At 41.9% G+C, this 14127-nt stretch overlaps 1 protein-coding gene across 1 annotated transcript in view; it reads right to left on the bottom strand.

Moving 5' to 3' along the window:
• The window catches only part of LOC115128799 (thrombospondin type-1 domain-containing protein 7A-like), a 171131-nt gene that overhangs the window by 34442 nt on the left and 122562 nt on the right, over nucleotides 1-14127 (bottom strand). Inside the window, exons 8-13 of the mRNA XM_065017826.1 lie at nucleotides 13334-13580; nucleotides 12018-12133; nucleotides 10494-10626; nucleotides 10264-10367; nucleotides 8769-8963; nucleotides 1441-1707 (exon numbers count right to left, since the gene is read on the bottom strand). Of these exons, the coding sequence (XP_064873898.1) occupies nucleotides 1441-1707; nucleotides 8769-8963; nucleotides 10264-10367; nucleotides 10494-10626; nucleotides 12018-12133; nucleotides 13334-13580 (1062 nt within the window). The remainder of the gene's footprint in view (nucleotides 1-1440; nucleotides 1708-8768; nucleotides 8964-10263; nucleotides 10368-10493; nucleotides 10627-12017; nucleotides 12134-13333; nucleotides 13581-14127) is intronic.

Raw genomic sequence — 14127 nt, forward strand, 5'->3', positions numbered from 1 at the left:
TCCGAAAAATGTATTGGTTTGAAAGCTGTATAGGTAACCATTTACCTTCAATGAATTTTAATTCATTTTAATGTAATTTATTCATTTTATTTTTTATTTTATTTTATTTTATGTATTTAAATTATAATAATAATTAGAGTAATAATCCAATTTAAAAAATACAATAAAATAATGTAATCTATAGCACGTGTGGGAGCCAATCAGGTAGGTTGATTGTGTTGTTGGAGCAATAGAGCTATAATACCAGTAACTCCTTTATAGCCATTGCATCATCACTGATCTCCTTGGGTTCCTTAAGCTTGAAAAAATGCCACCCTAATCCTTCACAGTGTGACATGTAGGGCACTTGGGCAGTGGTGATGGAGAGGTAGACATACAGTACAATAGCCATCTCATCACGTCGCAGCTCTACACTATCAACCACACCCCAGGCCCCATACTGCAAGTGAAGCTATGATTCATAAAGGCATTGGTTTTTACAGAGAACAAACACTGAAGGCCACTCACTGCTGTAAGCACTTGGTTTAGCGCTACAACCTTCCATGGGTTAACATGGAAGCGACAACAGCACTGTGATTCCTAACTTTCGTCTCAGCGTTGGTTCGAAGGCGATACTACTGTGTATTCCTAATAATACAGCTTGTTGGGACGAAAGCAGCTCTGATGCTCTACATGTGCATTGCATTCTCTTTGGGGTTTTAGGCTGGGATTCTGTATAAGCACTTTGTGACATCTGCTGGTTTAAAAAGGGCTTTATAAATAAATGTGATTGGTTTAAATGTGATTAATGTTCCTTTGACACGTTTGGGCTAAGGGCAGAGCGACTGCATCAAGCTGAGCAGGCCCTTCCTCTTCGTTATCACATTGATTTGTTCTCTATTGAATTTACAATCAGTGGATGCTGAAAAGGACACAGTGAGAAGAGTGTTTGCTCTGCACTCTCAATCTGACATCAAATTGGTTCGAATGGAGCCACATCAAGAGAACACATGTAAATGCTGGGATAAATACTTTCTTGATGGAGAGAACAAGGGAACAACATTATCGAAACGTATTCAATAATAAACTGAATCAAATTGATGAGAAATCCAAAGACCAAAGCCAAAGCATTTTTAATTTCCTTAACTTGCATTTCTCCACACTCGTTTTCTGTTTTCTGTAACAGGAACTAGACTGTTCTGTGTATGATGATGTCATATCACTGAGCAGGCCTTTAAATGGAGATACAGACATCCACTATGAATCACAGTGGCCATGTTAAATGAATATAGCTTCAAGGGAGTTGATGAGAGATGGAAGAGAGACACTGGATGTGACTCCCGTGGCTGTTGCACCGTGACAAAGGTACTGCAGACTAACATCATCATACATAACGAGGTGACTTCCTCCTTATAGACATGAACAGTAATTGGATGTTGGTGAGAGGCCTGTAAGACTCACCGTGGCTGTTGCACCGTGACGTCTCCACCAGTCTGTTGTCCTGGTCGTAACACACCATGGCCTGGTAGCGGTAGCCCTGGCCACACTCCTTGATGTCCCCCTGGATCTTCATGCCCGGCTGGCCCTCCACACGGCCACCCTCAGGCAGGATGCAGTCCGACCAGTTCCCCACGGGCTGGGCGTTGTACTTGTTACAGGGGCAGTACTGGATCTCACTGAGTGGGTACACCTGGTTGTTCTTACACTGGTCTCGCTTTTTGCTCTTTCCTGAGAAGAGAGAAGGGAGAAAGGTAGGACAGGCGATCAATCAAAACTGATATGCATTCTGGCTGTGTCTAACTCATACAACCCGAACGGCAATCACTTAGATTGGTAATAGCCAAACCGGAGAATAACCATACCGAATGGCAAGTATTGAAAGAAACGTTGTAAAAAGCCGATATCCTGGATCCAGATAAAGGATCATGTATATTTTTACTCAACATCCGCTAACTTGGACCAGGTGAAAATGGGGGGTTCGATACAAGTCACTTTTAGCAAAGTGAGTTTTTCCTGAAGAATCTCAGGGTCCTATAGGATTATCCTATATAATCCTTATGCTATACATTCAACTGACCTCCAGGCATACTGTAGAGGGCACTTAGACTGTTGACTGACCAAATAAGATTTGTGACACTCTGGCATCTGACTATGCAGTGATACTGTCTCACTCGCACTGGAACCTTAACGTCAAAGTCATGTCAAGTACTTCAGTCTCTTTAGGTAGGAAGCTGCACTTAACAGATCTATAGGACCAGAGGAAATAGGATCTAACCCTCATACTAACCTTAATCATTAGGGGGATGAATAAATAAATAAATATGTGAGCCTGTATCGGTATTTAGGGATGACTTCTTCTGAACTTGCAAACTGTGGCCAAAGGCTCTAGTCACATTGTGTCTCTACACAGACAAAAAGGACAAAGTTAGTCAGTTTACTGTACTTGTAGACCTAATACAGTCCACTGAGAGACAAAGAGAACTAACCTCAGGGGTTCCAGGATTTCCTCCATCAGCATAGCGAACTGCTTCAGAGACTGACAGTTTGGGGTTCTAATCAAATCAAGCTGTATTTATTCAGACATGGAATGCAATGCATTCTAATAAAAACGAATAAAAACAATACCAATAAAAGCTGAAATATTTACTACACAACAAACATAAGATTTAAAAAATTAAAGAATGACAAAAGTGAAACGACTAAAAAACACCCTAAGGAAAGCTTAAAAGATGCGTTTTGAGATCTATTCCACAGTCCTCCTGTCATAATAACCAACAGAGGACATGGAAATCAGATTATATCCCAGAGAATAGAAGTGCAGTGAATGTAAGTAACCTAATTATATATATATTTTTTATGAGCATGGCCATATTTTACACCATATTAGATGACTGTCATTCACATTCCATTAACCCAGTTCAATGTAACTGTGATAGGTTTAGGCTACTAAATGATACTCTAATTTTCCCTACACCCATCATGAGGTTGAAACCTAGCCTATGAATGAAGGTTTACAACGTAGGTGTACAGGTCATGATCAAGGTGACAGACAGTGACACATTCAATACCGCCTTGCGCACTCTTGCCTGAATCTAGCTGATATATGGTGTAATATTAGTCCAACAGTTGCAAATGAGAGTTTCTATTGGACAAATGAATGTATGTTTATCCATGTTTCGTTCCGTTTGCTTCTGTTTAAGTTTAATATGCAGGCTGTTGGTCTAGCCACCCGACAACCTGTCCGCTCAGCCCTATCCCCTCCTCCCTTTTCCGGACCATCTCTGGAGACCTTCTCCCATTCCTCACTTCCCTCCAACTCATTCCAGACCACTGGCTGCATCCCCTCTGACTTCAAAATGTCCCAAGTCACTCCCCTCCTCAAGATACCAACACTCGACTCATCTGCCTTCAACAACTATAGACCTGTATCCCTTTTCTTTTCTTTCCAAAACACTTGATCAACTCTCTCATCTCTCTCAGAACGATCTTGTTGAGCCTAATCAGTCAAGATGGATCACTCAACTGAGATTGTGTCACGGAGGCACTCCACACTGCCAGAGCTCTATTCACTGCCTTCTACCCTGTGAACCAAAATATAATCCTCTCCACCCTCTCAGGGATGGGTGTCAGGCTCTGCACCCTCTTTGATTGCGTCCTACTTGGGAGGCCGCTCCAAACAGGTGACATGGAGAGGATCTATTATCTGCACCACGTACTCTCACTACTGGTGTCCCACAGGGCTCGGTTCTAGACCCTCTCCTTTTCTATACACCAAGTCTCTCAGCTCCGTCATATGCTCTCATGGTCTCTCCTATCATTGCTATGCAGATGACACTCAACTACTTTTCTCCTTCTGATACCCATTTTGTGACATGCATCTCTCTGTGCCTGATAGATATCTCAGCTTGGATGTCGGCCAACCACATCAAGCTCAACCTCAACCCCGGAAGGCCTGCCCGCTGAAAGACCTCTGCATCACGATTGACAACTCCACAGTGTCACCCTCTGAGAGTACAAAGAGCCGTGACCCTGTCGTTCTCTTCAAACATCAAAGCAGTGACTCGCTCCTTCAGGTTCATGTACAACATCACGTACAACATCCGTAGAGTACGACCCTACCTCACACAGGAAGCGGCGCAAGACCTAATCCAGGCACTTGTCATCTCCCGTCAGGACTATTGCAACTCTCTGTTGGCTGGACTTCCTGCTTGTGCAATAAAACCCCTGTAACTTATCCAGAATGCTGCAGCCCACCTGGTTTTCAACCTTCCCAAGTTATCCCATCTCACTCCACTTCTCGCACACTCCACTGGCTTCCAGACGAAGCTCGCATCCACTACAAGACCATGGTGCTTGCCTACGGAGCAGCAAGAGGAACTGCCCCTCCTACCTTCAGGCTATGTTCAAACCCTACACCCCAACCCGAGCACTCCGTTCTGCCACCTCTGGTCTCTTTGCCATCCTATAGGGTGAAGGGCCCAGTCCAAGCTCTCTATCCTGGCACCCCAATGTTGGAACTAGCTTGGCCCTGAAGCTAGGACAGCAGAGTCCCTGCCCATCGTGCGAAAGCACCAGAAACCCTACCTCTTCAAAGATGATCTTAAATAATCTCCCTCCTCCAAAACCAAATAACTCTTTCCTTAACCAACACTTGCACTTGAAATATTAAGCCTTCTGGCTGTTTTTTGCAAGAATGAATGCAACGTTATAGCCTAAACCTTATGATAATATCTTATAAATAATCACTATGTGGTAGTCAGCTTGTTCAGAAAGTTTTCCAACAGAATTGGCAGAATGAATGCACCCCATATCACATACAAACACAGTTCACTTTCATAGCTACATACAAACAGAATGATCGTTTTGCTCATTGTATAATTTCTTCTCGCCTCTACATGCTCTCTGCCTCCTCTCACTTTTTCCCTTCGCATGTGAACTTCAGAGCACAATACATCAGTTGTCTGTGAGCAGGTGAAAAACCTTTCCAAGCCAAACCTTCATATCAATACCGCTAACCACTACACACAGCCTGCATCATTGTCACCATATTAGCTGAGGTCATAGTCAATATAGCTTCTAGAACTAACACGTTAGTAAACCCGATATAATCATGCAGTACAGTGTACAATTAGCAAGCAGTTTAGCAGTTACACCTGTGGGCCCCGGTGGCAATAAATTAATCAAATCAAACACTTACCTTGACTTGCAAGAGTTCCAGTGTTGGACAGCCATAGTGAGCTAGCTAACATAGCATCCCTCTATGTTTAAGCCGGGTATTTGAATAGGCTAAACTAGCTAGCAGGATTCGCTAGCTAAGTGAAAGTGAATATAGCTAGCTCTCTCTCGCTTCTCCTTCATTTTTAAAGAAATGAATTTGTTCAAAACTATTGTCTTTCTCTCTGAGTTAACTACTTACCACATTTTATGCACTGTAGTACTAGCTATCTGTAGCTTATGCTTTCAGTACTAGATTCCTTCTCTGTTACTTTGATTGGGTGGACAACATTTCAGTTCATACTGCAAGAGCTCTTATAGGTTAGAGGACATCCTCCGGGTTGTCATAAATACTGTGTAAGTCTATGGAAGGGTGAGAACCATGAGCCTCCTAGGATTTGGATTGAAGTCAATGTACCCAGAGAGGACGGAAACCAGCTGTCCTCCGGCTACACCATGGTGCTACCCTACAGAGTGCTGTTGGGGCTGTTGAGGCTATAACCTTCATTGCAAAACAGTGTTTTTAATTCAATTATTTGGTGACGTGAATAGATTTACTATATATTTGTTATGTTTCACTATTTTTATTTTCATGAAATTCACTAATGAGGATTGTTTATCCCTTCATCCTCTGAGGAGCTTCCACTGATATCCACATATAATTGAATTCCACAGTTTGCACTGAAACTGTCTGCTTTAGGAAGAAGCCCACTGTGGGCAGCCCACTCAGTACCATTGATTTAAATGTAAATGTCACTGATATGTCTACCTCAGATGAGCCTCTCGGAATAGCACTAAAAACACACAAGCAACCCAGAAGAGGACAAAAATAGCCTATAGTAACATATGTAGCATAATAAACAAGGTTTATGAAATTAACAACTTATTAACACCAGAAAACATTAATATTCTGTTCATCTCTTATTAAACACACTTAGACAATTCCTATGATGATGCAGTAGTAGCTAGAGTATACAATGTTATAGAATACAGTATATAGTAAAGATAGAAATGCAAATGGTGGAGGTGTTGCTATGTAGGGCCAGAGTCATATTCCTGTTAGGCTGAGAGAGGATCTCATGTCAGATGATGTAGAAGTAAAATGGCTACGGGTTCATCTGCCTCAACTAAAGCCTATTCTCGTTAGGAAGTTGATATAGACCAACAAGTGCTAAAACTCAGTATTTGGACTATGAATGCTGGATAATGTATGTGATATCTCAGAGAAGTATATTTTCTGGTTGACCTAAATATTGACTGGTTGTCATCAAGCTGACCACTCAAAAATAAGCTACCCATCGGATGTAGTGATCATAATAGACAAAAAATTCAAAACAAAGTTACGAAGACTGGACCTAAAAATTGTGTATAACCAATCATACAAGAGTTTTTGCAAGGATTCCTATTTCAAAGATATGAAAAATAGTTGTTGGTCTGATGGATGTTATGAGGAACAATCTCACGCCGCACTTGAAGCACTTATGAAACGGCTTCTTCCGGTTACTGATAGGCCTGCGCCCATCAAGAAACTAACTGTTAAAACTGCCAAATCCCCATGGGATTGATGCTTCTTCCGGTTACTGATAGGCATGCACCCATCAAGAAACTAACTGTTAAAACGGCTAAATCCCCATGGGATTGATGCTTCTTCCGGTTACTGATAGGCATGCACCCATCAAGAAACTAACTGTTAAAACGGCTAAATCCCCATGGATAGATGATGAATTTAAAGACTGTATGGTTGAGAGGGATGAGACAAAGGGAAGAGCAAATAAGTCTGAGAACATAGACTGGCAAACATACAGTAAATTGAGAAATCACATAACTAACAAAAAGAAGAAGAAACTATACTATGGAATGAAGATAAATTATATAAAGAATTATAGTAAAAAGCTTTGGAGTACTTTATATGGCATTCTAGGCCAAAAAGCTCCATCCTTCATTGAAGCAGATGGGTGTTTCATAACAAAACCAGTTGATATTGCCAACCACTCTTTTGTTGACAAGATTAGCAAAGTTAGGCATGACATGCAAAAAAACAAATGCTGAGCCTTCATGTTCATGCATAATGGACCAAGTAATGAAAGACAAGCACTGTAGTTTTTGAGTTCTGCAAAGTGTGTGTGGAAGAGGTGAGATATTAATAATGAAGAACAAACCACCTGGTACCGACAACCTGGATTGTAAATTGCTAAATTTGGTAGCGGAATACATTGCCACTCCTGTTTGCCACATCTTCAATTTAAGCCTAGAAGACTGTGTGCCCTCAGACATGAAGGGAGGGAAAGGTCATTCCACTACCCAAGAATAGCAGAGCACCCTTTAATTGTTCAAACAGTTGACCAATCAGCCTGTTACAAGTGCTCAGCAAACTTTAGGAAAAAATGGTGCTTGATCAAATGCAAAGATATTAAAATGTACACATTCAGAATGCTTACAGAGAAGGACACTTTTGATGTCATTGATCATAACCTATTGCTGAAAAAAATGTAGGTGTTATGAATTTACATCTGTCTTATTATGGATTGAGAGTTACCTGTCTAATAGAACAGACGTTTTTCGTTTATGGAAGTCTCTCCAATACAAATTCAGTTGAGTTTGGTGTACCGCAGGGCGGCCGGCTAGGGCAGTTTTTATGAGTTTTTACTCATGAGCTTCCAATGATCTTGCATAAATCCTGTGTGTCTATGTACATTGACAACTCAACAATAGACTCAACAAAATAACTAACTGACACCCATAACATAGATCTCCAGTTATTTTTAGAATGGGTAACTAGCAATAGGCTGGTGCTAAATATTTCAAAAACTAAAAGCATTGTTTTTGGGACAAATCAATCGCTCAACATTAAATGTCATTTAGATCTATTATTGAATAATGTGGCGATTGAGCAAGCTGAGGAGACAAAACTGATGGGTGTAACCAAAGCTGTCATGGTCAAAACATATAGACTCAATGGTTGCTAAAATGGGATGAGGTCTGTCCATGATAGGGCGTTGCTCTGCCTTCTTGACATCTCAGTTGACCAGACCGGACCAACAGGCCCTAGTTTTGTTACACCTGGACTACTGCCCAACTGTGTGGTCAGGTGCGGCAAAGAGGGACATACGTAAATTGCAGTTGGTCCAGAACAAAGCAGCACATACTGTATTGTATCTGTATTACACGGAGGGAGATGTCAATCTCTCCTGGCTCAACACTGAGGAGAGATTGACTGCATCACTATTTTTCTTTGTGCGAGGTATTGATGTGTTGAAGGTACCGAACTGCCAGTTCAAGCAGTTGGCACACAGTTCGGACACTCATTGGTACCACAAAATATTATGATATATTATGTATTTGACCTATGTGTGTATGTACTGACATGTAAGCAATGTGTGACCATTTACATTTACTGTATGTACTTGACCTGTTCTTGTTTATTAATGTTCTGTGTCATGTCACGTTTCATGTTTTGTGTGGACCCCAGGAAGAGTAGTTGCTGCTTTCGCAGCGGCTAATGGGGATCCAGTAAAATACCAAATACAAAGTTAGTTATTTTACTGTACTTGTACAGCCTACTCCAGTCCACTCACCCACTAGCATCCTCTTGCGGGTCTTGACGCCCACACAGTCCTGTGTACAGGAAGAGAACTTGGACCAGGCGGTTAGCTGGCAGTCGTCCTGGCATGGGAGCTGGCAGGGCTGGGTTAGAGAGGGCATGGAGCTGGCAAACTTCAGACATGCTCCCATGTCCGCTTGACCCCCGTCCTGCTTCCAGCATGAGACAGCTTTAGAAAGAAAGAAACAAAGAAAGAAAAAGGAATGAAGTGGTGGTTGCTATGGTGTGAGGAAATAAGCTTTGGTACACACGTTGGACACTTTTCATTAGGGGAGACTCACAATCTCATTTGGTTAATGCCCTTTGGCTGCATTTGGAGCTAAACACGAGAGTCCCATCACAGGCGATCAAGACCTGACTGTGTTTAAAGTGATGATTAACCTACAGTACTGTCACTGTGGGATCTGGAATGACTCATTGCTAGTTGGTATGACTCACTACATTGCATTCCAAATTGCACCCTATTCCCTGTCGTGATCTAGTCGAAAGTAGTGCACTACATAGGGAATAGACTTAGATTTCATACGCACTCTCTGTCTCCTGTTCGCTCAGTTAATATCACACACAGAGGCGAGAACAGCATTAAGTGATGAAACTGAACGTAGTCTAATGTCTATTGACTTTCCCACCCAAACAAACCCGACTAGATATCATTGAATGAGGAGGAGCCAGAGCTCTGTATTGAATTGTCTCTCCCCCTGTGTCAATGTCTACACAGATACCATTACAGGTAATGTGGACTAATGTGGAGTGTGAAGAAGGAGGTTGAAAGGTGCTCATCATCTGATCAGATAATAGTCTTCTACTTCAAGATGCTACTAGAGGTCTGGTGCAAGGAGTGGAAGAAGAACTCTATGCTCTCAATTCACTGACTGACACCATTTTGTAAATCGAAGACCGATAGATGCATTGTTGCCGCTCTCTGTCATGCTTCGTCGAGTTCAACACAAAGCAATCCACCAGAATTAACATTTTGTGTTTAAACCTTACTGTAACTAATTCATGCCTGGTACAGCTATAGGGAAGAGTTTTGGAGGAACGATTTGGTTATTTAACCACCAGTCCCAGCGTAACATTTAGAAGGAGATGAAAGATACATGAAGATACATGAAGCCCAAGGTGTTAATTTGAGGCCTAACTCCCTTTTTCTCACATCAACAATACTACACATTTCCACAGTCACATGCACAGTACGAAGCAAGTTAAATCAAGCGCAGATCAAATATTTACATGTACTTCACATACAATATGAATGTGACCGGTCTCTCATGACTGTCAAGTTCAAAACCATGAAAAGGAAAAACCAAAGTAGGCCGAGATGCAAAAATAATATACTTAATTGAATCCATGGTCAAAATAATATTTTTTAAAGTCTCTCAAGACCAAGGTATTTTCTTATATATCCGTCAGTTCAGACTCTTTGCCCCCAGAATCATATTGAGTAGCGCATGCAGGATTTTGTTGCTCACCTCTAGCCTGCAGTCCAGGCCCACAGGTCTCCACAGCTCCAGGACTGTCCTGACGAACGGACCAGGGAACCAACTGGCATCGCCTCCACTTGTGTGTCTTCCACCTGCAGTAGAAGAAACAGGACACAGCTGAGTCATCTTTAGAGTCATAGTCAAAGTCTTGCTCTATTTAACTTGATACCGCTTTAGTCAAAAGAGTAGAGTGGTCTTGGTGGACAATGGAGCCTTACCTGTATCCCAAACAGACAGACGGCGCCTCACAGTCTCTCTCCTGAGTCAACACCTCTGGGCAGTCCTGTCCCCCGTTGGCTGGCAGCTGGATGATGATGCGTTTCCTGTTCTGTTTCCTTTTCGTGTTGCCACCTTATAATAACCCATAGAAAAACACTTTATTCACACACTGGCCCAATCACTAGACAGAGACAATAACAGCAGTACTCAAGCTACTTCCATCGAGTCTTGAAGTGGAAAATTATCATGACGAATGCCTGTTACCTACTTGAGTAATTGCAAATCACAGGTCCTTGAAATGTCCTTGTAAAACAAGTGTTTTGTTTGCTGTTGACTTTTAGCAGCTGTGTGTCATTAACCTTGAACATGAAGAACACTAAAACGTAATGAAGGAGCACAGCTGGTTCCCAGCTCTCTAGTCTGGTGTTCTCCAGCAGATATGTACTTTCCTGACCAGTTTGGAGAGAAGGTAATGAAATAATTAAGTATGGAATATTGATTGATGTGGGCTTCACTTTTCTGCTGGTGTCCACCCAACTCAGGTTTTATTGCCATTACAAGAAGTCCATCAGAATCCTATTACAGTGGCCAAATCCATGTTGCAATGTATGATCCATAGAGGTAGCTAGCTACAGGAGATATATACTATATTCATATTGTAGGATATTCTGTTATATTGACAGCTCCAATGGTTCTCCAAGGAGACGGACAAATCCATGACCATATACTCCTAGTAAAGCCAGATGATCTGGGTGCCACATTTGAAATAATACAAGCAAGATTACTAAAAACAAGCCAAATGACTGTTCTTATAGACTGTATAAAGTATTTCTTAGCAAATGTTCCTAGTCATGTGAAGTCATGAATACAACACTCAATCCCGGGAAATGGAAATCGCAGAAATATGTATGCTAACAAGCGTTTTCTAGTTTACAAAGAGGTTGTTGCAGTGTGCGGGCAAATTGCTTTAAATTGGCCCGGCACTTTGTTTATTAGCAGCATTTGTTCTAGTTCTTTATATAGAAAAAGGTTGCCAGGCAACAATGAGTGTTCGTTGGTTGCTGTTCTAGGATGTCACAGCTCCTACAGATTTGACTTGATGATTCTCTCAGCTCGAAAACAAATATTTGAAGAGGAGAAGAGAAATCATTTTATAGTTGTGCAAGTGTTTTGTTTGTCAGATTTGTCCATTTGTCAGGGCTGTCGAAACCAGGAAGCAAACACTTAACAACAGACCCACTATTATTTAGAATTCTCTGTTCTAATGAACTTCTTCACATGCTTTGAAGCACATGCTCATTTCAAAACCATATGGCTTAGGCTCCATCTCTTGAGCATTTTTGTCATGGACAAACTGCTCTTTATCTGTTGTACTGTAATGCATACTTGACAATAATAGGATGTACCTGCTTGGCATATTGAATGCCACTCTCTCTTGACATAGTGGCATTTTTCCCAATAATGTGTACTTGAGTGTGTTGAGAGGCCTTTACATTGAAAAGTTTGAGAAGGCTAGTAGGTACCTTCTTTACATGTGGCAGGGCAGGCGCTCCAGTCGCTGTAGGGGGTGACGCTGCAGTCTCTTTTACATGGCAGGAGGCAGGGCCTGACCGTCTCAGGGCGAATACTCTCCGGACACCTGAAATCACATCATCTAGACGTGTCAAACTCATTCCACAGAGGGGAGTGTCTGTGGGTTTTTGCTCCCCCCTTGCCCCCTTATCGTTTATGTTTATGAAGGCATATTTGTCTTGTCAAAATAATCCAACTGTTTACAGTATACAGAATATCAATACTGGGTCCTTGTTGTAAGGAATATCAGGGATTCTCCAAGTATACTATGAATTACTGGCTTTAGGGCTTCAGATTAAGCCCCTTCATTGCTTTGAATATCATATCACCTCTGTAACAGTGCTACATTGTTAGCTAATTCATGTCCTGTAATGGTAATGAACTCATAAGCATATCATACCTGTTTCATTCGTGACATTATACGATTTCATTATTTGATATTATGACATATTAATATATCGTCCAAAACCTAGTGGGATCAAGTGTGTTTAGTGATAGTAGTTCAGCAGCTGTAACAATTTCACACCACAAATAAACCCTAATAATGTTCATGTGTGTGAGTCCCAGAGCAGCATGGTGTGATAGTGTGAAATGGTAGCTGGGTAAAATTAAACCCTGGATGGGAGAATCATAAACCGCAGGAATAAAACTGCCCAGGGTTCATTACCATACCCAGCGTGGAACCTAGCTCATCCCCAGTCTGCCTAGTAGCTCCAGCTCATCCTGCCAGGATAATGCTACTATTAAAGCTGAATAAATAAATAGCTAATTCATTATTATGATTCACGTCCCCTGGCAGATACCCTTAGGGTGGTAGGGAGGGAGAACCCAGATACTTTAGAACAACTGTCTGGAACCCAGGCAGAAACCCATCAGGGAACCCGTCAGCTCACAGCTATACAGCCAGATAGACAGTGGTAACAATAGGATATTGTTCCTTCCATAGACAGATACTGGGACAAAGGCTCTGTGCTTTCGTGCTTTGAATTATGCTTAGCAAAGGCTTATGGAACCCTGAATACAATTACACCACATCAGCATAAGCATAACTGTTCTACTGACATTTCATTTAATTCATTTCCTCTCTCACTTTCCACAAAAATGATAGTCATATACACTTATATTGGTATTCAGTCCTCTCGTTGAAGGAAGAACTCAAAGCTATAAATGCCATGTATTATTATTACTTTGAAGGAGGAAGTCTTACTTTGAAGGTGGAACTCTTACTTTGAAAAAATAACTCTTATTTTGAAGGAGGGACTCTTACTTTTTGGGAGGCACCTGCCCTACATTGACCCGGACACAGATGACCTTCCGCGTCTGCATCCCCACAGAGCAGGAGGAGTCCCCTCCCCTGACCCCGACCCCGGCCGCTGTGGAGTTGGCAGGGGGGACCGACATGTCCTCGATACACTGTCCCCAGGGCCCTGTCTGCCAGTGGTACACAGTACAAGGGTGGTCATTGCAGCTCCGCACCTCCTGGAGAGCAATGCTGTTGGGGCACTGAACCCCGCCTGTCAAACACACAACAACCAAATGATCAATCAATGAAATATACTGTATTTTTAAAACTCTATAGCAGTTTTTCAAAAAGACCCCAAAGAGAAAGCAGAAGCACAAACATCACATTCAAATACAGGTGATACTATTCAGTTACATGATTGTGGTTTGTCTTGACTGGTTGTTCAGCCAATAGTTTTGTCCGTTGAGCTGGCTATTGAGCTTGAGCTGACAACTCTGTCATCTTATCATAACTAGAAAGAGAGTAAGTTAAGCTGTATATCTCATAAACCAAACCTTCTCCACTTCCATTCAAACGATCCAGCTGTGTCTTTGTGCTCTTAAGGTTAACTTGTCTTTTTGGTTCCACTCATGGGGTTAAAACCAACAGTACAGCAGTTTCAGAGCTAAATAAACCAGTATAGTCCCTTGGGGGAAAGCAGTCATGGAGATGGAGACAACGGAGATGAGTTGACCCTGGGCCTGACAGTATCTTAGACACCAGGTGGACAGCATGTGACCCCTTCCCACCCCTCACCACAGATGGTTGTGATGTGTGTG

The sequence above is a fragment of the Oncorhynchus nerka genome, linkage group LG4, assembly GCF_034236695.1.
Source record: "Oncorhynchus nerka isolate Pitt River linkage group LG4, Oner_Uvic_2.0, whole genome shotgun sequence".
In the NCBI taxonomy this organism is placed as follows: Eukaryota; Metazoa; Chordata; class Actinopteri; order Salmoniformes; family Salmonidae; genus Oncorhynchus; species Oncorhynchus nerka.